Here is a 25,504-nt window from a genome sequence, read left to right as displayed (position 1 = left end):
AATGAATATACCAAAGGCTCATGAGATAAAAGAAACAATGCTAACTATTAAATTAATATTTCATTACCAAGTAAGATAAAAGATAATTACTTTTCTTTTTTTCAAGAAATAAATAAGAGAAATGAGAAATGAGAGAAAAAATAATTACCTTTACTATTAAAAAAAATATGAGAGTGAGAGATGAGTACAATTTTTGTAAAACTAAGAAGACAATAAGAAAAGGACATAAAAAATATCTTAATAAATATTTGATTTAATTATTCTTTTAGTTATTGTTTTAGTTTAAAAATGTTAAGTTGGTCCTCCAATTTTGTTTAGTTTCAATTTGGTTATGAATTTTGAAAAACTGATGCAATTTAGTTATTTTTATTAAATTTCTTGAAACGGATCAATATTTTTTCACTAAAATTAAAGTTGTAAATAAAAATAGTTTGTTTTGTTGGTGTAATTAACATAATCTCATTATCAATCTTGATGAAAATCGTTGATCCGCTTCAATAAATTTAACGAGAATAACCAAATTGCATCAATTTTTCAAAGGTCGAGATCAAATTAAGACTAGAAAAAACTTAATGACCAACTTGACATTTTTAGATAAAAATAGTAACCCAAAAATTAATTAAACCTAAATATATTTATTATTTATATATTTAATTTTATATTTTGTTATCTATTAACATTAATTGTTGTATTTTATAAAAGAAATAAAAAGACAAACAATTTAATTTTCATCCATTTATAAAATATATTATCTATAATTTAAAAAATTTTAAAAAAAATTCAAAAATTTCAAAATGTGTAACTTTAAAAAAAATTCAAAATCTTGGGGGGGCCATGGCCCCTCCTAGCCCTTAAGATGCTCTGCCATTGCTCGCAAGCGTGAGTAGTCATGTCTAGTCAAGTGTGTCAGTAAAACCAAAAGTTTTAAAAACAGAAGAACGCCTTGATAAAGTAATGAGGATGCACACTCATGACTAGATTAAAGGTTGTTTTTCCTTTCTTAATTCTACTGGCTGGGAAAGAAGGGTGACAGACAAAAATGTTTGGTTGTCTGTAGATGATGGAGTGTTGCTTCGTATGTTCTAGTTTTGTTTTGTTATACCTCTGTACTTTGCGTCTGGTGCCTATAGGAATAAGGGAATGCAGATCCAATGTCAACTTGGCCTACTTTCCTTTACAAGTGTTGGATGAGGTCTCTAAGACAACTTTTTGCCTCAGAGATGGGAAGTTGATGTAGGATGTATATAATTGAGCAAGGAAAGCCAAGTCTTGGGTTAATATACTGGAGAAGATGCTAGAGTTCACGAAATAATGTTTGGTCAAAGGGGGCTTTAAGGATAGACTCTCGGAAACAGATACTACAAGTTTTCTAAAAGGAGTTGAATCTAAAGATTTGGAACACTAAAAGGTATCAGTGCATGCAAGCGCCACATCGTTTGAGGAAAATCAACCTGATTCTACATTCTGACAATGTTGAAGTTCAGAGTCATGCAAATACATAGTGTTAGGAGAAATGTCATTGAATATAGTCATATGGTCACACCTATCACTTCTTGGAGTGGTGGAGGAGGAACAATTGGCAAATTCTAGGTTATGGAAAGTGGAGAGATTGCTTGGCAAGGAGAAAGCTAGGAAGGGAGGAGACCGTGAAGTGCGAAAAGATAACGAACCTCTAGTGAGAGACTGAGATGGATAGGGGTTTACTAATCAGTTAGGAAAGGTGACGTTCCTAAGTAGGGGAAAGAAGAATTTATGGTTAGGGAAGAAGTGACATAAGGGATTCATACTAAGATTAATAGTCAGCAGGTGAGGATGGATCTTTTCAAATTGTTAGTGGGATGTTTCAAGGAAAAGTAGTCCCCATGAGCAGGACATTTGACCTTGGGTATAAAGTGGAAGGTTTCATGCACCAGAAGGAGGGGATGGGAAGAAAAGTTTTGAGTGGTTGACAGGGTGTCTACGATGGTTGATGCTAAATTGGTTAGCACGAATAAATCTCATCCAGAGATGCAGCTTACAAAGAGATGCTTGGACTAAGAGCCAGATTTCTTGGGATCATGTACTCCTTGGTGTCGCTAGTATGATAAAGGAGTCATGGTTGTCTTTAAGAAGGGGTTGCGATTGAGATGATGGTTTCTGCTACAACTACGACCAAGTGGAGATTCGCTCGGGTGTGGTGCCTCGTGGTGATCAAAGTATTAAAATTCAAACCCAATTCGAATTCTTCCCTTGACAAGGTTGGAACATAGTCTCAAGGGTGAATCAGTTGTTTTTTCAATCTCGCTCCGATGAGTTGGGACAACCAACAAGGTGATGTTCTTAGATTAAAAAGAGATGAGTCAGTGATTGCGTATGAAGTATGGATCAAGCTAAATAGTGAGGGCAGAGCTTCATGTAAATCAAAGACATCTGACGAAGGAAAGTGAATAATAGACGAAGATGATCTAAATGGTAAAAGGATTATAGACGTGTTCTGAAACAAGTACTAGAGTTTTGACCTTGGTGTGGTGAAATTCACTTCTTTGTGGGTGTTTGAGGAAGAACCAGTGACAATAGTTCCTAATGGAATGGTTACTACTATGAAATTGAAGTAAATACAAAAGTGGAGGAGATGTTGGAGAAGTAGTGGCTTATACTAAGTATAACCACAAGGATGACTACAAGTTTGGTGAATCCTAGAGGAGAGGTAGTGGTAGGATAGACTGTTCAAGGGTAAACGTTGGATAATAGAAGATTGGCTTTTCGGACCTATGGTTGTAAAGAGTGGAAACATGATGAAGGTAAGGAATTTCAAGGCTTAGTGGCGAGTTTCCAAGTGCGAACAGAGTTTTTAGAATGTGCAAGGAGGGTATTGACAAAGGTTGAAGTGACTAGTAGGACATATGATTTAAAAAGGGTAGATACGATGTTGAGACAATGGGACGTTAAGACTATAAAGGGGTGATTCCAAAGGGTTTTGCAAGTTCCATAGAGGTTTTGGAGGAAGGTTTCTCAACGATGATTGCCTCCTTGTCACGACAGATATGAAAGGAGCATCATTTTGAGTGAACGAATGAGTGACTTGTGTATTGATCAGAGTGGCGCAGCGAGATGGTGGGAAGTGATACCTGTGAAGGGTCAGAGGTGCGTGGAAAGAACTATCTTACTCATGACCTAGTGATTTCTGCGATAACCAGTTCTTCATGAACAATGAAAGTGTCGTTCTTAAGAGTATTAAGTAAGGATGTTCAGTGATCATTTAAAGTTGGAATTATGGAGTTACTCAGAGAAAGTTGGGCAACAGAAGTAGGAGATGGTTTGAGTTATGATTTCAAGTTAGGGTACTAACCTGAAAGTAAGGAAGTAAGGGTAGGTGCTTAGCCAAAGAAGGGAACTCAAGATCGGGGTTTGACGAGGTGAGAGTAAGGAGTTGGTGGAGAAGTAAGTGTCTAAGTTGGGAGGAGAATATGTGAAGAGATTTCATTGGTCTAGTCATTTGACAAGAACTAGTGAATCTCTCAACAAGGTTGGGGAAAAAAAAGCAATTCAGAAAAATCTTAGTTTGAGAAGTATCTTAGAATTGATAGGCATGAATCACACTAGAAATTTGGCATGAATCACACTAGAAATTTCAAGTCAAGAAAAGACATGGTTCTAAGGCTTTTGAGGAAGGATGATTATGAGTTAGTAAATCAGAAATGAAGGTGAGATGCCGAAATGAATTTGGTGGTTGTGACAGAGGAAAGTTTAATTTGGAAATGCACAAGAGGTAGTGGAGAGCATATGGTGGATGGGTCAGTATATCAGATACAAGTTAGTTGGGCAAGTATGAAGGAACATTCCAGTGTTAAGGTTCCAAGTTGGGAGTTAGTTCGAGCGTAGTGACTAAACCAATCTACACTGTTGAACATATATCGCATAGCACAAAGGCAAAGTTTCCAATGGCTATAGGTGTTGGAGTCATCACACCTGTCATGTCTAGGTGGTGATTGTCGTAGGGCGTGAGATAAACGTAGTTTTCTTCCTATCCCATCGGTGAACTTTCGAGGACGAAAATTTTTGTTGTTGGGGAGAATGTAAAACCCTCTTTTATTCTGCCCTAATTTTTAAAGGGCTGCCCCTAATCTTATGGGCCTAAGGGCTGACCCATAGGGTGTCCAATGCCCCTAAGACAGCCAAACCCCTCTCACTTCTGTCATTCTTGCAGAAATAGTACTCTCACACTCTCCTTTACCCCATAGAGGCTCTGTCAGGGTTTAGCCCCAATCTTGGTCAAGCTAGCTCTAAACTCAGCTTGTCTTCACTTCTTAGATCTACTATTGGAGTTGTTGGTCCCGTTGGTTTAAGAGTCGAAGCCCGATATTAGCTCCTTTCCAGATAAGGGAAGCTAGGATTTTTTGTATGCTTTTATAAATAATGTGCCTGTTTTGGTTCTGTTGCGTGCTTTTGATGATTTGATGTGTTTTTGATGGTGTGAAAATAATTTGTGTATATTTTATGGATGAATTTTTGGCTTGGCATGCGTTAGAGCAGGTGAGATCTGCTATGCTCGCCTAAGCGAGCTATTTTTCGCCCAAACGAGAAGCTCTCGCCTAAGCGAGAATGGCAGTAACTCGCCCCTCCTTTGGTTTCGAGTGCTCACCTGAGCGAAGGCCTCTCGCTTGAGCGAGATGGGCTAGCTTGAGCGAGAACTTGAAGTGCTCTCAGTTTTCAATCTTGCTTAAGCAAAAGCTTTTCGCTTGAGCGAGAGACCCTTGTCGCCTGAGCGAGAGCTCCTTAGCTTGAGCGAGATTGACGGAAGAGTTGTTTAAATACTTGTATGCTCCCATGATTGATTTGTTTACCCTTTTAAAGCATGAAAATATGATGCCAACGTTTTATGCAACGGGTTTGTGTTTTCTTTAGTTTTTGTTATTTGGGATTTTGTGTTCTTACATGTTGAAACCAGTGAAAAGTTGTCAATTTAGCTTAAGCGAGAGATTTTAGCTTAAGCGAGATCAGTCTAGCTTAAGCGAGAATTGGTGCAGAATTTTAATTCCTTACTTTAACTTAAACTTGTGGATTGATTCAATTACTTTTAAAAGCATGAATTAGGTGGTTCGATTAAATTACTTTTAAAAGCATGAATTGGGCGAATGGGTATGAGTAGAATGGTTTATGGTTTGTGATTGATAAGTTTAACATGACCTTGGCATGTGGCATGTATGAGATGGTTGGTAATTAAAGTGGCATGGTATTGGTATGAGATGAAATTCTATATTCATGGTTTGGAAAGGATGAGTTGGTATTGATTCTACATTCGAATATGAATGAGTATGGTTTATAAAGGTTGGTCTGAGATTATTTGCATGATAAATATTATTTGATTGTTTAAGCATGATTGGTCGAGGGTCAGTGCATAATTCCTTAAGATATCTAGGTGAGATTTCAGGGTCGTGTTTCAGTGGTCGGGACGTAATTCCACGACCCCTGTTAGTGGGTGTCCATGGTGGTGCCCCATCTGTATAATTTGGTAAGGATTCAAGGTAAGGTTGCATCCTGACACTCTAAGGAGTCAGTTAGTCTCACTTAGAGCAGACTGACTTTTGTGGTGAGAGTAGTAGGAGGCCCGAAACTCACTAAGGGCTAACCTTGTGTGTGAGAGATTGATTCATTGTAACACTTGTAACACATAGCTCGGGGGTGAGCAGAGGTATCCACCACAAGTGCAAGGATCCGCTGAATCCGACCAGATTATATGTATCTGGATGAGTTGAGTTGAGTCTTAGTGTGTTAATTGGAAGGTCATAACATGCTTGGATGATGTATGTATATTGGACTGTGAAAGTATATTTGATTGCATGATAAAACTAATTTTGGCTCTAGCTTACCCTTCTGTTGTTTGTTGTATGTTTTGTGGTGTGGTCTTCTCTTTTGCAATGATCATCAACTTGTTGATGTGAGCAGAGGTGAGAACTCCTCGTAATCATCAGGGTGATGGAGGTTCCGCTGCATAGTGTGCTTGGACTGGATCTAGGTTTACTTGGACTTTGCTTTAGGGCTATGGCCCGTGTACCGCTGGTCTTTAGGCTTAAAATTCTAAATGTTGATGATTTATATTTTATGGCATCGTAGTGTGCCCTTTTCTTATTCAGGTTTTCTCTTGGATAATCATGAGGAATAGTGTCTACACTCTAGGACTTTGTTTCTAATACTATTCTACGTAACATTCCTTTTATTAATTAAATGGGGTGTTACATCAAACAGGTACAATTTGAGTACAAAATGAAATAAAAATAAAAATGATTTCATTTAAAATACAGATAATTTTATTCCTGAGTTAAAAATGATCATAATTTTCTGATATGGCATACAACAAGAAATAATTATATATTATTTGAGTGTAGTGTTATTATATGCGATGGATTCCGATTGAAGCATGATGATGAAAGAACATGAAGAATAGTCTCTAAAGTGTAAACAGGAGTGATGAAATTGTCATGCAATTTTAGATTTGGCGATAATGATTGGCATAGGTGGTTGTGGTTGTCAAACATGGGATGCAACTCAGGGTTCATCATACCTATTTGACCACTAATGCACCATCTTTGTTCCGAAGTAAACCAGACCAAAAGCACTCACTAATTCATAATGTCCATTTTTTATGCACCTTGTTGGATCCACGGAAAGACTAAACCATGTATTAAAAAATTAAACTGTCACTGAAAAAACCGACTCACCCTCATCACTAATCCTTCCTCGTCTTTCGATCTACGTGCAGCAGCAACCTGTGTTGGATTAAGGAAATTATTATGTATTAGCAAAGTACTAAACTAGATCTAGGGAAAATTATAACATGCTTACGACATAATCATGTATAAATGAGATGATTACAAAACAAGGGTGTGTAAGTTGCAACCGACAAGAGACAGGGCTAAGGTAATTGGGTTTAGGTGGTCACATGCATGGCATTTACTTTGTGAACAGAAACATGTCATTTACCCAAACACGGTAGACCCAAGGGAATGTAACGTTTCATCACAATGTTTCATCACGACCTCATGCATCTAATCACTGCCTGCCACGTGTATCCCCGTGGGATGCTTTACCGCTTTTATTCCCACGCCCTGTTTTCACCTACATTCCATTTGTTTACTTGAAAAAAAAAAGGTATAATTTTTTTAATAAGAAAAAGGTTTTGATCAGTATGTATTTAAGCGGTCATAGTCTACAGCATAAAAAACTGTGTCAGTGAGTGGGTGCTATAAAGAGTAGTGAGTGTTTAACGTTCATTTCGGAAGAAAGAAAGAAAGAAAGAGATGGGAAATTGCCAAGCCATCGATGCAGCAACACTGGTGATTCAGCACCCAAATGGGAAAGTAGACAAGTTTTATGTACCTTTGAGTGCCACACATGTAATGAAAACCAACCCTGGTCACTATGTTGCTCTTCTCATCTCCTCCACCACATTGTGTCCAACCAAACACATTCAAAATTGCCCCGATAAGAGTCACCACAAAGGAAACATCGTCAACAACAACAACAACCCAGTTCGTTTAACTCGCATCAAGCTTCTCAAGCCCACCGACAACCTTATTCTTGGTCAAGTTTATAGACTCATCACAACACAAGGTTCAGAAAGTGTTTACTTTTTTTCTTTGTTTATTCCAGAGTTTGAGCCTTTCATTGAAAATGGTTGTTGTTGGGTTCAGAGGTGATGAAGGGTCTCAGGGAAAAGCAAAAGGCAAAGATGAGGCAAAACGTGGTAGAGTCGGTTCAGAAACCAGATTTGGAGAAGGAGAAACTGCCAAGGAGGCCTGATATCGAGGACAATAAGGTAAAATAAATCCCCGAACATTTTTTTCTCTCTCATTTTCTCTTCCAATCATAGTTCATCATTCAGCCAGAGATTTGATATACTTGATGTGTATAGTCTCGTTATACCAATCAATTTTTCATTGTCGGGGTTTTTTTATTGTGAATCATTTCAAACCTCATCGTTGTATACTAAATTACTGGATTTTTTCGGAGAGATTCATGGTGTGCTGATTCGTAATTGGTGATGACATTCATATAATTAACATTTGTATTTGGTTTTTCAGGTAATGGCGAAACCTGAAAGAGGTCGAGCAAGAATAACCGCAGCAACTAATAATGGTGGTGGTGGCACAGCTAAGACAAGATTTTGGCAACCTTCTTTACAAAGTATCTCTGAGTCTGCCAGCTGATCTGTGTTTTCTATGTTACCCACATGTGCTGTGAGGGACAGAGAAGCAACTCAAAAAAAAAAAAAAAAAAAACTCCATGATTGCTTAGTCATGTGGAAATTAATCATAGTTCACTGAGCTTCAGAGGAGCCCAGAGCCAACCCAGATCATAAAATTCTCCTCAGTTGAGATATAATTGTGTATAGTAAAGTTGACATATTTTATCTGTTAGTGTAATTAGCTTTTACTCTCCATTTAAATCACCACTTTTTATTTTTATTTTTATTATTATTGTTTCTACTCTATTAATTGGTTTAACTAATACATATAACAATAAAATATATTAAAATATAGCATATTTTCTTTTTTTATTCATATACATGGTTTACCGATGTTCTAAAATTTTAAAAATAAGTAAAGTCTAATTAATGATGTTTTTGTTAAGGATTCAACTTTGAGCAAATCTTGAATTCAATACATATATAAATAAATACTATAGAGTTAAATTAAGTTTACTTTTTTTTTTTCCTAAGTTGATAATAAAGAACTTATCTAATTTGTATACCAAGCTGGGGTGAGAGATGCTTATTGATCATAAGCGACAATAATATTCCTCTACCATTGATAGGTCAACTCAGAATTACTGCAAAATTATATTTAAGAATAATTACTATAATTATTTTTTTCTTATCTTTGAATGTTGACATTAATATTAAATCTAACTGGTGTGATTGATGATATAAATTTATAATATTATTTACATCACATTGTTCATTCAAATTATTGGAATAAATTTGGTCACAACGAAAAAACATTGAATGGAATCGCTTGCTATTAAAATATATCTGCATAGGGTATAAATTAAACTGACGATGGTCTTTTATTATTATTTTTCTACACATTATTTAATTATTATGTTTATAATAGAAAGAGTCAATTGTTCATCACGGAGATGATCTAGTGAGGTTAAGAAAAATAATATATGGCGCGAAGATCTTGTGCAGTTGCGAAGAATATATGTGGTCACGATTATTGGTTAATCTTAATCATTAATTTTACGATTCATTGAATAATCTTACGTTTGTTTTTAAATTCATCGAGAAGAATAATATCGCCAAGAATATTTGAATATTTTAATTTAAGCACCAGTATATTTGTTTTCTGCATAAAAGATGCTCAAGCTTGCTCACAATAATCTCTTTTATTCGCAGTTTAATATTTAAGTTGTCTCTAAAATTTAATTATAAAGCTCTTAACAAGCTACATATTCGCGTCAGGCACATATAAATTTATAGACAAACTGTAATTATAAATAGCATTTACTTTGTGCATCAGAAAAAAGTATAAATATAAATATAAGCTAAAAGAAAACATTTTTAAATGAAAAATCTTCTTACATAACAACTAACAATTTATAGATCTAGATCATGCAACTTAAATATGAATGATGAAAATTAAAAATAAAAAATAAAATCAGACAAGTTGCGAACATGACTCAAATAACGTGTGTATTATCATCATAATTGATAAAGTGGTTAGTAATCATTAATTAACTTTTAATTTTAATCATTTATATGATAAAATATGCAACTCACGAACATATTTGTTAACAAAAATTATTAGTTACTATGGTTACTGATTTATATACTTATTTATAAGATAAAAAATTATTAAAATAATTATTATTATAAATAAAAAAAAATTATAATTAATTATTGAATTAATTATTAATAATTAGAAATTAATTACTTATTAGTAAAAATTTTAATAACTAATGTTTATTGATCAATTTTATTTAATAGTTAAAATTTTGATAATTAAATTTTAAAAATAATTTAAAAATTAATTATAACGTTTTATTTATAATAATGACTTTTTAATAATAAATAATTTTTATTTTATAAATTGATATCTAAATTAATAATGATTAATAATTTTGATTACTAATTGTTAATAATATTATTTAGTCTTTGTATAAAAAACATATTTGATAAAATAAAGAAATAATCAAGTATATATATATATATATATATATATATATATATATATATATATATATATATATATATATATATATATATATATATATATATATATATATATAAAAGAAGAAAAAGAATAAAATACTACGTTCTTTTTAAGGATGATGAATCAGACAAGTAAAGACATAAAAAAAATATGTTATGGAATATTTTTCACTTTTGTTGCATTAGGATAAAAATAATAATTAAAATGATATGAAAGAATATGGATCCTGACGTAAGAAGTATACCTTTTTAAGACACTAGGAATCAAAGTGGCTTGTGTACACATTGGTTGGTGGATAATTATGTCTTATATAATAAAATATTTAATTTTAAAATTTTCATCCATAAAAAGTCTTAATCGCAATTGGTCAATTTTCTAAATACATTTTAATACTTCAAATAATTAGTGTCAAAGATTCAACTTCTATTAATTAATATTTAAAGAACGCAATTGTATATTGACTGAACTTTATTCGATCAAAATTGCATCATTTATTCCTCTTTATTGTGCTTTTTTTTGTTTTTTATTTCTAATTGATGATAGATTTTGTTCCAAATCGTATAAACAAAGTTATTTTTGTTTTAAAAGTAAAGGGAATTCCTGATCAAGTACTTTCCTAATTATGCCACGTGTTGAACGAGAGATCATTACATATTAGTTTATATAATTATTATTGTCAATGAACCTGAAATTAATCCTCTCAAGTTAGAAGTTAAATGAAAAATAGTGATGATTATTTATAAAATTTTACTATTCTAGTCAAATAATTACAAGATTAACTTGCACTAAGATTTTATAGATTTATTTTTTAAAATATTCTTTTAATAGTTGTATCACTACAACTTTTCATTTTTGTTGGGATTTTTTCGACATATTATTTTATAAAAGAATTGTAAAAATATGTATCGAAAATCATAAATTAATTAGTGATACAAGAGGGTTAATTAAAATATATAACTAGAGTGTAATTTTAATATTACAAATTTGTTTTGGGAACTTTAAAAGTACAAATCCTTAGACATTCATCAGTGCAGAATTGCGTTTTTAACTCGTCTTATAGACTTCGGTTACTGTGGAACCGAAACCTATAAGGATACGGTGACATTTTTGAAAATTTTTGAACTTTTTTGCCTCGGGTCCCTATCCAACCGAAGCCTATAAGAGCTTTTACGCTTTGATTATCATTCAACTGAGGCCTATAACTTGTCAATGTTCCCCAAAATTTCAAAATTGCCACTAACAGCAAAGACTTTGGCCTCGGGTGGAATAGGATCGAGGTCTATACGACTTTATGCCTCAATTATTAATGGAACCGAGGCCATAGACCTTATTTAGGGTTCCAAATTCGCAAACCCTACACTTGTTCATCTTCTCTACGTCGACCCAAATTTTTCTCCTCTCCGTGAGCGTGGTGCAGATGTAGGTTCGTGTGTGCAGGTGCTTCCTCTACCATGATTGGTTGCTTCTGCCATGAATGCAGCTGCATTCTCCGCTGCCATGGTTTAGGTGAGGTCCATGGTGTTTCGTTGTTGCAGATATGTTTTTGGCTCACGCATGGAGGCTCGCGGTGAAGCTGCAGCAATGGTGGTTCGCTGCCTTTGTTTGTCAATGGAGGTGCTGCTGCCGTGAAGCTACCGCGTGAGATAAACTGGTGCAGATCTGCTCCAAGCGGGATGATGAATGGATCTGTTGTGGTGGTTGCGTTGAGGAGGCGTGGTGTGGTTGCTGCTGCGTGGTTCGTTTTGGTTGCAGATCTAGAACTTTTGTAGTGGCGGAGATGGTGGTGTACACAAAGTTGGATGCGCGAATGGTGGCTGGTGCGTGAATCTGCCATGGTTGGATGCGTGAAGATGGCTTCGGTTCTCATATACCCGAAACAAAAAAGGCCCTCTATGGCTCCAGTTCCTTTGCAATCGAGACCAAAAGACTTCTCCTTTTGGTCTCGTCCAAATATGCCTCGGGTCTAAAACCGAGGCAGAATGACAAAAATAATCGGGGTCAAAAGTTCTTACTACACTGATGATTTTTCTTTAACTTTTGAAATAAATTTAAAACGATAAGTTTTTAATTAATGTTATAGCTTGTGACTATATTTATTGAGCAATTGAAAATGGTTCTTGCTTGAAAATAATTAGTGTAGAAATCAGCCAAAATTGTTTTAAATCTAAATGCAAACTTATTTTCTCTTCATTTAAATATTATTTATGATTTATGCTAGTTACATATTAATTACTCTTATTAGTTTTCTATTTCATCAAATTTTTTCCATTATAATATATCTTTTACGAGTCAGAGTCATTACAACCTAAAAAAAAAAATCCTTAAAATGATAGAATATATTTTTTGATTAAATTAAAAAAAAGAGTCTATTAAGTTTTATTACGATACGTTATCTTCTTTTTAGAAAATATTCTTAATCAAATTAAAAATTTATTTATCAAGTTTTATTGCCATATATTGTTTTCATTTTTATACCAAGTTTTTAATTTCACTACAAAGAAGAATAAAAGTTGTAAACATTGATGTTGTTTTTATTATTATATTTTATTAAAAAAAGAGGTTGTGGATAACATAGCCTCCACTCGTGCAGTTGGTAGCATAAAAGTTTGTTTCACTGCACGAGGAGACCCCAGAAAATGCATAGAATTCCCTCAAAATGCCCCTACCAACCAACGCTTTTGCTTTTTCACTTTCTTTTCTTTTCTTTTCTCTGTCACACTCTCTCTTCTTTGTTCTTGTTTAAAAATACAGCAACATCACGTAATTCGTCCTTTCTTCCATCTCTTTTGTTTGTCTATATCTCTTCTTTTTCCTTAAATATGATGAACAATGATGCAAGATGCGAATACTTAATTCACCCAACAAATACTTTTTCTCTTTTTATATCATCAATATGGAGAATCAATGCAAGTACCGTCTCAGTTTAGCATTTCATATGTATACACATTTCTTTTTCTTTTCCAAATAAACAAACAAATGTGTATTTATCAAGATTAATCTAAGGTTTAACTTTTTGTTGTAGCAAGACAAGCTCAGCGTTCCGAAAATGAGATCCATCATCTTAATAATCTATTTATAAGCTCTAAACCTTTTAGGTTTGTTAAAAAAGTTATCAAGAATATTATATTCCTTATCTCTAGAATCATCATAATAATAGAAAAATAAGATAAAAACAAGGGCACGTAAGAATATACGTGAAAACTCCAAATTTTAAAAAAAATCACAGTGATTATCTAAAGACAACTAGAGAATAATATTATTTGAAAATTTATACAACACATACACTACTCCTATGTTCTTTGACCCCAAGTACACCCACACTTTTCAAAAATAAGAATTTAACCAAAATCTCATAACACTACTACAAAAGTATAAGAAAAGTCAAATATAAGCTCAAAGTGTCTTTGACTGGGGCAACAAACACCATGGACTTAGAGTCTATTATATAGTCATCAACATTCACTCCCTAGCTTATCTTAGGTGATGTGGAACTTTCCAAGAAGTATTATTTTCATCAGCACAACAATCTCCACCCTGATTAAAATAAACACATTCTAAGAATTTCCATGTACCATGCATCAATATGTTAAGAAATGCTCGTGTATAATCACCACACACTCTGTATCAATATTAGCCAATGCCCACACATAAACAACATACACTTTGCATCAATACTAACTAATGTCTACGTATAAACACCACACACCCTACATTAATATTAGCCTAGGTTCATGCATAAAAACACCATACACCCTGCACCAAAGCTATCCAATGCACATGTATAATCATAACACACCTTACATTAATATTAGCCAATGTACGTGTATAAAATTACTATACACCTTACATCAAAGCTAACCAATGCTCGTGTATAATAAGAACACACCTTGCATCAATATTAGTTAGTGCCCATGTATAAAATTAATGCTAGAAAAATATATTCTACCATTCACAATCTGCCCAACCAGGAGCTACCATGTGTCATAGTCCTCTGTAAGACCCGTAAAAATTAAATAATTAATTAATTAATTAATTAATAAGTGTAGGTAGTGGGAGCCTTTAAGGCATTAATTATTGATTTATATGATGTGGAAAAGTACTAGCTTAAGTGGTTGAGAGTACTTTGATTGTTTAAGAGGACTTGGGTTCAAGTTTTATGTATGCCAATTGTGTGTTATTTAATTTATTATTATTTTTAATAATATGCTTGATCATGTTGAGTGATAATATAATCATAGAATTATATTAAATATCATGAAACATTATTTGGTTGAATGGTTGTGCATTGAATTGGCATTGACATGGTCATGAGTCCAAACCTTGGTTATTCTAAATTAAACTTTCTTTTTTGCTAAAATTAGTTTTGGCATGAAGGTGAAAGTGTGGAGAAAACCCTAGATGAATGAGTAGCCAAGGGAGGCAAGACACCATTAAAAGACAAATTGTGAGAGAATAGAGGGGTTTGGAGGCTGGATTTTTGAGAGCATTGTAAGGTGCACGAAATTAAGAAAAAATAATGATTAGTAAGTGAATTAGAGGAGCTAAATTGAGGTGGTGCTAAGGAGACCATTGGTGATCAAAGGGGGAACTCTAGCATTTGCGTTTTTAAGCAAGGAAACTAGGTTAGGGGAGCTTTACACGTTAATTTTATGTTTAATTCTTATTGGTATGATAATTAGAGTACCTTACACGTTAACTTGATTTTAAATTTGATTGGCATTGCTAAATAGGGTAATTTCATGTGTTGATTATTTTAAGTCTGATTGACATGCTAAGTATGGTATGATTATTTATGAATTGTTATATTCCATTTAAAGTTTGTGGTTTTGGAAATTTCCAGAATTAGTATGGTTGGCAATGAATTGCCGCTAGATGATCCTTTTCTTTCTAGGCCATTTAGGGTTCCTGCAGAGGAACCACCTACCAAAAATAGTGTAAAAATAGCCTGTTTGACCAACGTTGACCGCCCTTGCCCAGAGTTGACTGGTTGACCAGTGTTGACTCATTGACTGTCCAGTGAGAGACTGCCACGTGTCAGAGCAGTCTCTCTCTCAAGCCAGAATTCTCTTTCCGCAATTAGGGTTTGGCTGCCGTGAGGGTTGCCGCAAGGGGCGTTTCCCAGGTTCCGATGGTGGCCAGTGGTTCTCCAATGGAGAATGTGTTCTACTTGCGTATTTGATATATTGCATTTTTCCAGTAATGTGGTTCGTGGAAGAGATGCAAGTTAACAGCGAAGCATTGGTGAATGTGGTTGACACAGGGGCTGGCTGCGAGAATCGTTTGAATGAGTGCAGGCAATGTGTGTCACGAGCAGAGGTGGTTTCCGAAGGTCGCAAGATGTTAATGGCAGATTTACGATGTTAATTTTGGCTCGTTCATGGACGTTGTGGTGCTTCAATGTTCTCGACTTATGCAGGTTCACGAACTCGAGTATGGAAGAGTGATGGAGGCAATGGAGTCGAAGAAGATGGAGGAGTGATGGAGGCAATGGAGTCGAAGAAGATAGAGACGCGTCGGAGGTGCGGGAGAGGGAGGCGCAATGAAGAAGATGGTACGGCAAGACGCGTAGAGAGGGAAAGGGAGGCGCGAATAGGACGATGCAGTCCGCTGTCCCGACGAGTGATTTAGATTAGGGTTAGGGTTTTGGTTGTGTGAAGGAGAGAGAGAGTGATGAGGTGTCATGTTTTGGTTGGTTATTTTAGTGAGTGGAAGATTGAAGACGTGACTTATTTTCATTGGTTAATCTAGTAAGTGGAGGATTGCCACGTGGCGAAATTTGGTGGACTAGAGTTTAAGTGACATTAGGGGTGCAACTTAGTAAAAAGAAGGGGTGCAGAACAGAAATAGAAAGTCCAATTATAGAAGGGGGTGTAAACCTAAAAACAGGGGATGCAGTTAGCTCCAGAAATATTCTTTTTTCAGAAATAGATAATCCAATTGGAAAAGGGGGTGCAAACATGAAAATTGGGAGTGCATTTAGTACCTGAACTATTCCTCTCCAAAATTTTGATTTTGGGACTTAAATTATGAATTAAAAGATTCATTATTTACACTCTTAAGGACCTAAATTAAATTACAGTTGCATTATAATCCTCAAAGATGTCCAATAATATAGTATGCCACTAAATATAATTTTTAAGCAAAAAAAATAATATTAAATTCTCAAAATTTAATTATTTAATGTGAGCAAAGGTTCGACTCATCATACCCTCCAAGCGGTTTGGAATCGGGCAGCGCCTGGCGATACGTGTCCCCCGCGAGGTGATTTTACTACAGTAGTATTGGTGTTCTTGATTCTGTGGGCATGATCTACAAGGCTTATGGTGATGCTTCAAAGGTGGGATTGTTGGTGTTCCTTGAGTTGTGGCTCAGAACGTATCCCTTGAGTTGTGGCTCGGGATAGGGGTTAAAGCACGTGGTATTGCTTGAGTTGTGGCTCGGAATAACATCTCTTGAGTTGTGATTTGACCCTACCAAGCCCAATTGCACCTTCAAGCCCAAGCCCAAGCCCATTAAAAGGCCCAATTACAAGATCAATGATGAAAAAGATTCAAAAGGGCCTCCCATTAAATGATCACAAAATCAATGGGCTTCTCACATTCTTTACATGGGCCAAAGAGATCATAAAGACTTGAAGAAGTGCATGTAAATCTAGTAGTGTAGATTTAAATTGGGCCATTGTTTGGGCTTTGCTTTCCAATAATACATAAGACATGAAAGGAACATAGGATGGGTTCAAATTGGGCTCGGCCCAATTGTCTTCATACATGGTCGAAATTATCAAGACAAGAAGGCTCCTTTGCTTCATAGTTTGACTAAGGTTGGTCATCACATCTAAAGGCTAAGAATCTTTCTTGTTCTTCAAGCCAAGATCCAAGGGGCGTGATCTTGTCTCCTTCTCCAAGCTTGATCTAAGGGCCAAGATCAAGGCCCACTCCATCCAATGGCTCGAGATGACGGATGAACACGAGGAACTCTTGAATTATGGCTCGGGTTGGCGAGTGTTGCCAATGTGAGTGTGCTGGTAGTGGCCAGTACAGACAGGTCCAGATAGATTGCCCTCCTCAGTAGTTGACTGATGAGTTTGGTAGTCTTGGGACGTTGCGAACTATGTTCATATTTGGGAACTCCACCTGACGTTACAATGTATGATCTGTAACATGGTTTCCCACACGTGTTCTATCGGTTGTGGTCGATAGGTATGACAACAAGTCACCTTGAGGTAATCACTAGAAGATGTAGAACACGAATAACCTGGTTGTGGCTAGGTGGTATGAATTAAAAGGGATGGAATTCGTTTGGGATGAATGTGTTGCCTATATATATGTGTTATATGTGTGTATGCCATTTTATATGGTTTATCTGTGAAGCTCACCCTATCTGCTTGTGATTGACAATGATCGTGTATGCGATACACGTGAGTAGATGATGTTGATGTAGGTGGTTCTGGTGGAGCTTAGCGGCGGAGAAATGATAGCTCGAGAGTTTTATCTTTGTATTATTTTATGTTTGGAAAAATAATTTGTAAAGGCTTGTGGCTTGTTTGATAAAACTTCATTATTTTATTTTGGGATTTCAGAGTACTTTAGTTATTTAATAAAGTTTTAAATTCCCGCATTTTTAGGAAATGATGCTTTAATAAATGAAGTTGACATAATATTTCTTTACTTTTTATTTAAAATCCGTAATATCTTGACGAGATGTTACATTTGGTATCAGAGCAATGGTTTTCAAAAGATTTTTGGACCTTGGGGAGTGAGCTTGACGTGTTTCGGTTGTAACTTGTGTGTTATAGTTAAGTTCTAGTGCTTAACTCTATATGTCTAAGCTTAGTAACAGTGTCCTTGTTGGGTTTTGTTGAGCAGGCAAGAAATGTTGCCTGTGAGGCTTAGAAAAAAAATGACGCTCTTACCGGGTTTTGGTGAATAGGTAAGGGTGAGGCTCTTTTCGGGTTTTGTTGAACAGACAAGAGTTGTGTTTGTGAGGCTCAGGGAAAACAACACTCTTACTGGGTTTTGGTGAGCAGGTAAGGGGTGGGCTCTTGCCGGGTGTTGGTGAGCAGGCAAGGGTTGTTGTTTGTGAGTCTCAGGGTAGGCAACGCTCTTACCGGGTTTTGGTGAGCAAGTAAGGGTGATACTTTTGCTGAGTTTTGATGAGCAAGCAAGAGTTGTTGCTTACGGGTCTTAGTAGAAGCAACACTCTTACTAGGTTTTGGTGAGCAGGTAAGGGTGGTACTCTTGCTAGGTTTTGGTGAGCAGGCAAGGATAGTTACTTATAAGACCTAAGGAAGTAATGCTCTTACCGGGTTTTGGCGGGCAGGTAAGGGGTATTACTTGTCTTTCCTGATGTGTTGATGCGCAAGGGGAAAGGTTCTTTCCAAGAAGCGTTGGTGCGCTAGAAAGGAACTTGTGAAATGGAAGTATTAAGAATAGAAATTGTCTTGGTAGAGTGATGAGGGTGCACACTCATGACTATATCTGAGATAGTTTCCTTTCTTAATTCTAAAGGTTTTGGTAAAAGAGAGAAAAGTGATAGGTTGAGTTTGTCTCCTATACCTTTCTTGTTAGGTTTGTGTTTGTTTTGTGATATGTGTGTGTTATCTGTAGTGGTTGACTACAGAATAAGGGTCAAACTTGATATGTTGTTTTGTAAGGGTCGGGTATGACCTTTTAGAAAATCTCTTGATCAAAGAGGTGAGTACGCATAAGGATATCTCGGTGGACAAGGAAAAATAAGTTGGTTTGTTCAAGCCTAAGAAGTGAAGTCGAAACTCAAAATCAATGCGTTTGGCGAAGGGATTTTCAAGGATAAGTTCTTATGTCTAACACTACAAGTTTGGTAAGAGGAATTGAATTTAAAAGTTAGAACAAGGAGAGGTGTCAGCGCATGTGTGTGCAGTAGAGTAGAAGAGTTAAATTGATACTATAACTTAATATATGGATAAGGTCGGAAGGAAAAGTGGGGAAACATATAAGGTGAAGGCTAAAATAAAAGGGTAGGGACCAGGAAGGGAGAATTTCAAGATAAAGGAAGTTGAAACTCCAAAATCTAGAGAAAAACCACTATCTTGTCTAAAGACAATTAGAGAGTAACATTATGTGAAAATTTGTACAAACCATTCTCCCATGCCTTTTGACCCTAAGTACCCTTACACTTTTCAAAACAATAATTTGACCAAAATCTAACAACACTCTATTACAAAAGTATAAGAAAAGTCAAATACAAGCTTTTAAAGTGTCTTTGACTGAGGCAAGAAACACCATGGACTTAGAGTCCATTATGTAGTCACCGACACCCACTTCCTAACTTATCCTAGGAGATGTGGGACTTTCCAAGATGTATTATTTTCATCATCCCAACAAAGTTAACTATGTTTTAGGTCCTTAAATTATAACACACTTTGGTTTTCATAAGAAATGCATAGATGCAATCCTCCTTGTCCAATAATGTTAGCAATTTTTTGGCATGACAAATGACGAATCATGCTGACCTTTAAGTTGCTAACCAAAAAAGAACTTGTGGCGTGATTTGTTGTTTGTCACGTCTAAAAGTAGTCTACGTTGTGGGACAAAAATGACTTCATCCATGCATTTCTAAAGTATGGGGACTTAATAGGATCTAAGTTTGAGATAGGGACGAAAACCAAATTCGAGTTATGGTTTAATATGGAAAAAAACATAGTTAAACCAAAATTTTATATATGATTCTTTCTTAGGGATGAACTTACTTGATCAAGAATTATAGTCTCAAAGTCACATTTATGATATAAAGTTAAATATAGTGAATTTTTTAGTTAATTGTAATTCACGCATCCAAAATATGATGTTAACACGAGTTATTTCTTACATTTGTTATGAGAACCCCAATTTGTAGAAAACAAATTTCCTTTTAAAACCTAATTTCCTCAATCATCTTCCTTTCCCCCCTAAATCTCTAACTTATCTATACTCTTTTTGAAGATCCACTACCACAGGAGTGATCTATGCAAAGAAATCTATCAAAGCCCCTGATAAATTTCTCCTTTAAGCGAGTTTGCATTTCTACTCTTTTCTATTGAGCATGTTTTCTTCGCATGCATGTCCATTTTTGGTTGCATTTTGCCTCTCCTTGTTGTTGATGAAAATCCCTTTGGTAGAGGTTCCAAAGTTGTGTTTTTATAGTCATTTAGGTGTTTCTGTTATGAAAATAGAGTGATTTCTTTATGTGAAGTTGTTTAGAGGAAACAAGCAAGTGTTAGGCAAAGTTTATAAGGTTTAAGGTTTAGGATTTAGGGTAAGGAAGAGATTTTGGGTCTGTATTGTGAAGTTCCCAAGTGGGGGTGAGATTGTCCGATTTGATATGTTGAGTGATGGTTGATGTTGTTACGTTATGAAATTGGTATGAAAGTAGTGATGTTGGATGAGTAGAAACTTTATTGATTGATTGTGTGACTAAGTGATTTCTTTGGGTAGATTGATAGAGTGTCTCTGATGTAGTGAGATGATTATACTTATGACTCTATTATTATATGAAAGGTACTACTTAAAGAGAATAGAATAATAAATAATCCCATTAAAACTTTACCTAGTATCTTGTTTTCTTTTGAAATGATGACATATGTGATTTGTTGATGAGCCATTATTTTCTCTTATTTTCTTACCTTTTCGTATCCATCTTGATAGATGTTTAGTACTTAATTATTTATTGTTAGTGTCTTTTCATATATTGGGCTTCATTGGGCCAATAATTCGAATTTTTACTAATTTGGATTTCTTGGTCTAATTTCATTTCTTAATTATTTTTAGGTTTTAGGCTTCAATACTTCATTTTAGGTTGGAGAGTAGGGTGCCACGTCAGTGCTACATCTGCTCCACATCAGCTTGCTTTTCCACGTCAACATTAGTAATGGACCAACTCCTATTTTAGCCCAATGCAAAGTTTTTTAATTTTGATGCTGAGAGTGACATTTTTGTAATCAATTAGGTGTAGAATGATGTTACCACATTTTCTTAGGACTTTAGGGTGTTTTGAGAAAGTATTCTTCTTGATTCTACATTATCTCCCACATTGGAATAACACCCATTGTTGGGTTTTCACGTTTTCTTCTTCATTCTATGTAGCACCCTAGTCCGATATTACTTGGTAAAACAATTATAATTAAAAAATAAAATTTAACTCTTTTGATACTATTCATAAGCGCGGGAAAATTTAAAATTTTAAAAACGTATAAAATAACATTACCTCATAATTTATTAAATACAAATCCAAAATCTATAAATCACTTAAAGGAAATATAAAATATATCAAATCATGTATCTTTAATAGGATTTCCCAAGCTAGCCCTCACTCCAGCTCTATGTCTCGCTATCATAACCTGAAAGAACATATGTTTCCATGTGACTCTTCACATGATCATCGCCAAACACAAGTAAAAAGGGTGAGCTCAACAGAATAAAATATGAATAATCCACATCATCACCTCACCCAAAAGCAATAACTTCGCTTAGCAAGACTCACAACTTAGAGACCTTGTCACATAACGTACATATGTAGCCATAGTCTCCTAACCTATATGAGACTAGCACATCCAATGCACATACTCGATCATGGTCTAAGGGATTTCATATGCTTCCACAGACCTGTCCACTCGTGGTATAACTCTACGAACCTCCTCTTTCGTAGTCCAACTCTACGAACCTCCCCACTCGTAGTCCAGCCTCTACAAACCTCTTCGCTCATAATCCAACATAATTGAACACATCCTATTATAAACATCCTCGCTTATAACATCCTCAAGTGTGAGTATGAAACATACAAACCTCCCCGCTCGTATTCCCACACAAGAGTACATTCGATATGAACCTCCCCATCTGTATTAATCACACGTTTCCAGCTCCATTATGAACCTTCCCGCTCGTAATTCATCCAAGCATATCCCAGACCAAGACTCCACAATTGGCCATGCAAACCACACCACAAACGCACCATGCCACTACATTATCGCTTGGTGTAGCCAGGCGAAGTCACAATGTGGACCACCTAGCGGTCCCCTAATGTCGTCGGGCACCACACTTCATAAGCTACTCCTATTTGAAGCTATCGCATGGAGGTCCAATCTGCCCCGCTAGGCGCCAAACTAGTAGTGTGACTTTACTAGTTTAAACTCATTAAGTCAAATTCTAATACACCAATCATTACAGGCACCTCAAAATATCAAATGGCAAATTCATACAATTCGACATACCTAAACTTTACACTTATAACACATCATGTACCTCAATCATATATATTCACATGCACTTACCAATTCTAACCATGCCCACACTTAACTTAGACAAGGAACACCACATGTTCATACAAAACTTTCAAAAATAACAACTAAATACTACATACACTCAGGCAATGTCATATCTTACCCAAAACAACACCTGCACATTCTATTTATTCCAATGCTTCATACCAATATTAAAAGTCATCACTACATGATCATGCAATCATACATAGACTCACATTACTAGCAACTTGAATTTAACAAGATTTTACCCAAACTTCTTAGAGACTTCAAAACTAGCATCCCCTTGAGACTCATAAGTCATGTAACTCATACCATCATCTCAAACAAAACCTCTTATAATCATTTTATTCCTATGACTCAACTAAATCAAGTTTAGTGTTATTCCATGTTCACCAATAACACATTAGACACACCACTATATAATTCTGCACATTTTATCTTCATACCATTTTCATGATACTAAAGGAACCCTAATAGGACCCCCAACTTGCTGCCAAACACAACCAATCAAAAAGGTTGTTGGACACTAGCTATCGCTTGGCGGCAAGCATGTACCACCATGTGGTGTATCAGTTTTTAGGAAAACCATTCGCATTGAACCCAGAATTAGGCTTCACGCATCATGCATCACCTAATGGCCAAGAACCCCACCAGGCAATTTTTGGGCAGAAGCCCATAAACACGAATTCAACACAAAAAATGAAAGAAAAGAGGCACCCCCAATGTCATACATGTATAGAACAGTTATTTCAAAATTAAAACAAGTAGTGCAACTCTCTTTACATGGAATTCATGCTCCTAACGCAATCCTAGTGATCTTCTTTGCCCCAAAAAACTTAACCCTTATCTCCAACTCCCAAGGATCCTTTCCAACACTTAAACCTCTCTTTTACGTCACCAATTCACTAATTTGCAGTATTGTCTTTATTGCTACACAAATAACCCTTTGTGTTCTCCCTAACTCCACTCTCTCCCTTAAATTTTCAATCCAAAAATATAATTAATTAAAAAGATGAATTTAACTTAAATGGTCATCAATTTTGGCATTTACATGGTGATTTCAGCTCCTTAATGGTTATATATTTGCCCTTCTAACTTCTCTGAAGACGGATAGGGTTTCCTAATCATCTATAAATGTAGCAAAAATGATTTAAGCGTAAAAAGGACTATATCACGCTAGCCAAGGTTCAAACTCACATTCACCCAATTCTCAAGCATATGCACAACCAACAAGCCATTACATGTTTTATAACATTTCTTGTACACATACAATTATAATGCCACATCACATACTCATGCATACATACATAATAAAATAATAATTAAATATTCCACTAATGGCATATACAAAACTTGAACCCAAGTCATCTTAACAACACCTAAAACACTCAACCACTTAGGTTATCACTATTTCTTGTTATAATTAGCCATTTAATTCCTTTAGGTGTATCCTCCATCCACAATTATTATAATTAAATATTTATTTATATTTAATTTTCTCGGGTCTTACATTCTACACATTGAAGTATAGACTTTTCATTTTTTTGCACTTTGCATCTTGCTTAAGTTCCTTCTCTTCACTATGGTGATATATATTTGTTTACCTCTGCTTTGTAATTTCATTCCATGGCTTGCTAATTCAATGTATTGACTTCTTGAAAGAAATGCAATGAAGCTTTGAGGTTCTGTTTGGTATTTTCATTTTTGTTCTCTCTTTATCCCGATTCTATGTTGAATAGATAATCTTGTTCTGTTTATGCTTAATTTATAGATTTGGTATATGTTTTCTTGGTTGAGTTTTGTTCATGCTTAATGAATGTAACTTGACTATCACAAATTAATGGATGTATGAACTGCTTAATTGCGTATTGAAATAAGTTGTTAACCTTCATTTAGTGGGATTTGAACGAGTGGATTGACAAAGAGCAGAAACCTATTTTCATGAACCATGATAAGTGGAATTACATTTGAATTCAAGGAGTCAATACTATTTTAACCTCATTTTAATTGAACCTTTTTAACTGTGTTTTTGAATTGTATTTCTGTGTTTTATGAATCTGCCAACCCCCCTCCCCTTTGTGTTGCATCTGGAATCTTTGATTAAAAACATTGGTCACTAGGAGACAACCTTAGGATCACTTCTTGAGTACTACATTTAAACTGTTTTATTTGGTTGGTATGACCTCAATCATTTCTGTCTTGGACAAATTGTGATTGATATTTAGATGGAAAAGAGATTTAACTAAAGCTAGATGAAAATACCTTAAATTGCACTGAAATTTAGTTTTTGATGCATCACCGTGGGCGGAAAATAATCTCCATTGGGCACCACCACAAAATTTGGGAACAAGAAGTTGTAGGGGCCTCACTCTCTATCTTGTTGGGAATCTATAAAATTTGAAGTTTTTTTATGATGTCTCCATCCCCAAGTATAGCTTCTACAAATGGTTATCAGACTAGATTAAAGTTTGTAAAGTTTGAACTATCTTCCAAAGTGTTTATGAGAAGACCAAAATAATTTTGTAGTATTATACCTAGGTTGATTAGGTCTTAAGCCGAGTATCAATTAAAGTCCAAGTTTTTTTCTTAAATGTAGTGTTAAATATTTTTATTTAGTCTTAAGTTTTACAAAAAGTTATAGTTGAGGGCCTATGTAGTGCTAGGCCCAAAGCCTATTAGTTATTAGGCCTGAGGCTGATTAATTGTTAGGACTAAGGACGATTGGTCTTTAACGTAATGCAATTTAATCACTATGATGAGAATATGAGGCAGTAAATGAGGAATTTAAAGTTGATAACCCAAGTAACTATTCGAGACATGAATTAAATGGAGAAGTTTGATGAGCATTGAAAGAGAAGAGAATCTAAGAAAATGAGAAAATGGGCATAAGGGAGAACCTTGAGAGAGGAGGAGGACACAATACTTTGAGTGCTCTAGTTGATTGAACTTTTACCTTTTGGCTAGAACATTTTGGCCTACCATGGGGCATCGGTAAAACACTTCCCGACTCCCAAAACGTATTTTTTCTAATACATGG

General features: G+C 35.2%; 1 protein-coding gene across 1 annotated transcript; it reads left to right on the top strand.

Moving 5' to 3' along the window:
* The first annotated feature begins 7,199 nt into the window (after positions 1-7,199).
* Positions 7,200-8,419, top strand: LOC114164247. Its single transcript, XM_028048839.1, has 3 exons — positions 7,200-7,590; positions 7,671-7,795; positions 8,061-8,419. The coding sequence occupies exons 1-3, from the start codon at positions 7,278-7,280 to the stop codon at positions 8,184-8,186; spliced, it is 564 nt and encodes a 187-aa protein (XP_027904640.1). The 5' UTR covers positions 7,200-7,277; the 3' UTR covers positions 8,187-8,419.
* The last annotated feature ends 17,085 nt before the right edge of the window (positions 8,420-25,504 follow it).

Source organism: Vigna unguiculata, chromosome 9, assembly GCF_004118075.2.
Source record: "Vigna unguiculata cultivar IT97K-499-35 chromosome 9, ASM411807v1, whole genome shotgun sequence".
NCBI lineage: Eukaryota > Viridiplantae > Streptophyta > Magnoliopsida > Fabales > Fabaceae > Vigna > Vigna unguiculata.
Note: the sequence above shows the minus strand (reverse complement) of the source record. Positions and strands in the feature narration are given on the sequence as shown.